Source organism: Pteronotus mesoamericanus, unplaced genomic scaffold (genome assembly GCF_021234165.1).
Source record: "Pteronotus mesoamericanus isolate MK-2021 breed Mesoamerican mustached bat unplaced genomic scaffold, CSHL_Meso_final contig_50, whole genome shotgun sequence".
Classification (NCBI taxonomy): domain Eukaryota; kingdom Metazoa; phylum Chordata; class Mammalia; order Chiroptera; family Mormoopidae; genus Pteronotus; species Pteronotus mesoamericanus.
In genome coordinates this window covers 20,429,243-20,431,473 of record NW_026555186.1, presented here as the reverse complement: position 1 = coordinate 20,431,473, position 2,231 = coordinate 20,429,243, and the positions used below count along the sequence as shown (strand labels likewise).

The 2,231-nt window shown below is 58.0% G+C and overlaps 1 protein-coding gene across 1 annotated transcript; it reads left to right on the top strand.

Annotated features, from left to right (window-relative positions):
* Positions 1 to 547: 547 nt before the first annotated feature.
* Positions 548 to 1,816, top strand: HTR1A (5-hydroxytryptamine receptor 1A). Its single transcript, XM_054578230.1, has one exon. The coding sequence runs from the start codon at positions 548 to 550 to the stop codon at positions 1,814 to 1,816; it is 1,269 nt and encodes a 422-aa protein (XP_054434205.1).
* The last annotated feature ends 415 nt before the right edge of the window (positions 1,817 to 2,231 follow it).

Below are 2,231 nucleotides of genomic sequence, written 5' to 3'. Positions count from 1 at the left end.
GAAAGGGTGTGAGAAGGGAGAGGGAGACCAAAAGGGAAGGCTAGTGGGGAGAAGGGAAGTGGAAGGAGGAGGCTTAAGAGAAAGAGAAGAGAGAGGGAGGGAGAAAAGCAAAGAGAGAAGAGAGTCACAGAATGACCATGGAGGATGGGGTTTCAATATTCCAGATACTTCTAGGATTGGAGGCTGTTTGCTAGTAGGTAGACTCCGGCTCCGGCAGACAGTTGGGCAGCGGCAAGGTAAAATGAACAGCGAGAGACAGGCGTACCAGCCACCTCTCTGTCGCCCAGAGATCCCGGAGCTTTTCTCCGGCCAACTCGTTCCTCGGCTAGAGTTCCTGAACACGCAGGACCAAGGGAGCCCGCGGTGCGCCTAGAAGCTGCTCCTCGGAGTTGCCTTCGCCTGAGCAGTAAGAACTTCCTGCTTGAGTCCCTGCATCCCCTCCCCCTGAAACTCCCTGAAGAGAGGGGCGGCAGACCCCAGGGGGAGGGGCGAGGGGATCTTTGTGCAGCTTTTCCTCCCCTCCCCCTCCCCCGCCGAGCGCGCAGGCATGGATGTGCTCAGCCCGGTACAGGGCAATAACACCACGTCCTCCGAAGGTCCCTTCGGGACAAGCGGCAACGCTACTGGCATCTCCGACGTTACCTTCAGTTACCAAGTGGTCACCTCTCTGCTGCTGGGCACTCTTATCTTATGTGCTGTGCTGGGCAATGCGTGCGTGGTGGCCGCCATTGCCCTGGAGCGCTCCCTGCAGAACGTGGCTAACTATCTCATCGGCTCGCTGGCAGTCACCGACCTCATGGTGTCGGTGCTGGTGCTGCCCATGGCCGCGCTGTACCAGGTGCTCAACAAGTGGACGCTGGGACAGGTCACTTGTGACCTGTTCATTGCCCTCGACGTGTTGTGCTGCACCTCCTCCATCCTGCACCTGTGCGCCATCGCGCTGGACAGGTACTGGGCCATCACGGACCCCATCGACTACGTGAACAAGAGGACGCCCCGGCGCGCCGCTGCGCTCATCTCGCTCACTTGGCTCATTGGCTTCCTCATCTCCATCCCGCCCATGCTGGGCTGGCGCACCCCGGAAGACCGCTCGGACCCCGACGCGTGCACCATCAGCAAGGACCACGGCTACACTATCTATTCCACCTTCGGCGCTTTCTACATCCCCCTGCTTCTCATGCTAGTTCTCTACGGGCGCATCTTCCGAGCCGCGCGCTTCCGCATCCGCAAGACAGTTAAGAAGGTGGAGAAGAAGAGAGCGGACACCACCCTCGGGGCGTCACCGGCCCCTCAGCCCAAGAAGAGCGTAAATGGAGAGCCTGAGAATAGAGAATGGAGACAGTGCATGGGGAATAGGGCAGGGGGAATTCTGTGCACCAATGGAGCGGTGAGACAGGGAGGCGACCGCACAGCCCTGGAGGTGATCGAAGTGCACCGGATGGGCAACTCCAAAGAGCACCTGCCGCTGCCCAGCGAGACGGGTGCCGTCACATGTGTCTCTGCCTCCTTCGAGAAGAAAAATGAGCGCAACGCTGAGGCCAAGCGCAAAATGGCCCTGGCTCGCGAGAGGAAGACGGTGAAGACGCTGGGCATCATTATGGGCACCTTCATCCTCTGCTGGCTGCCTTTCTTCATCGTGGCCCTGGTTCTACCCTTCTGCGAGAACAGCTGTCACATGCCCACCCTGTTGGGCGCCATAATCAACTGGTTGGGCTACTCCAACTCTCTGCTCAACCCTGTCATTTACGCCTACTTCAACAAGGACTTCCAAAATGCCTTTAAGAAAATCATCAAGTGCAAGTTCTGCCGCCAGTGATGGTGGAGAAGCAGTCGGGGAGTAGGCCCGCCCCGTCCACTTAGCCTCCCTCAGCCCTCTGGAATCAACCTCTGATAACTTAATACTTTGACTCTAACTTTCTCAGCTGCTCTCCCCGCGGCTTCCAGACCTCGTTTCCATCTCCCTTGCTCGGAGGAAGGGCGCTCCGTGCAAAGACGCGCCAGCGGCCGGGCAGGGGACACGGGAAATTTCCCGGGTCCGTAAGAAGCGAGCTTGGCTCTGACTTTAGCCTCAGAATTAGTTTTGTCCCAGCAATGGCCTCTTCCCGTTTATGCTACGTAAATTTTCGCAGCGGAAGTTTAAGACTCAGCCTTTCAGGGCAAAACATCCACACAGAAAAATAAACTGTACAGTCAGTCGCCGTGCCCACTAATGGCTCCCACCTGCTCACTCC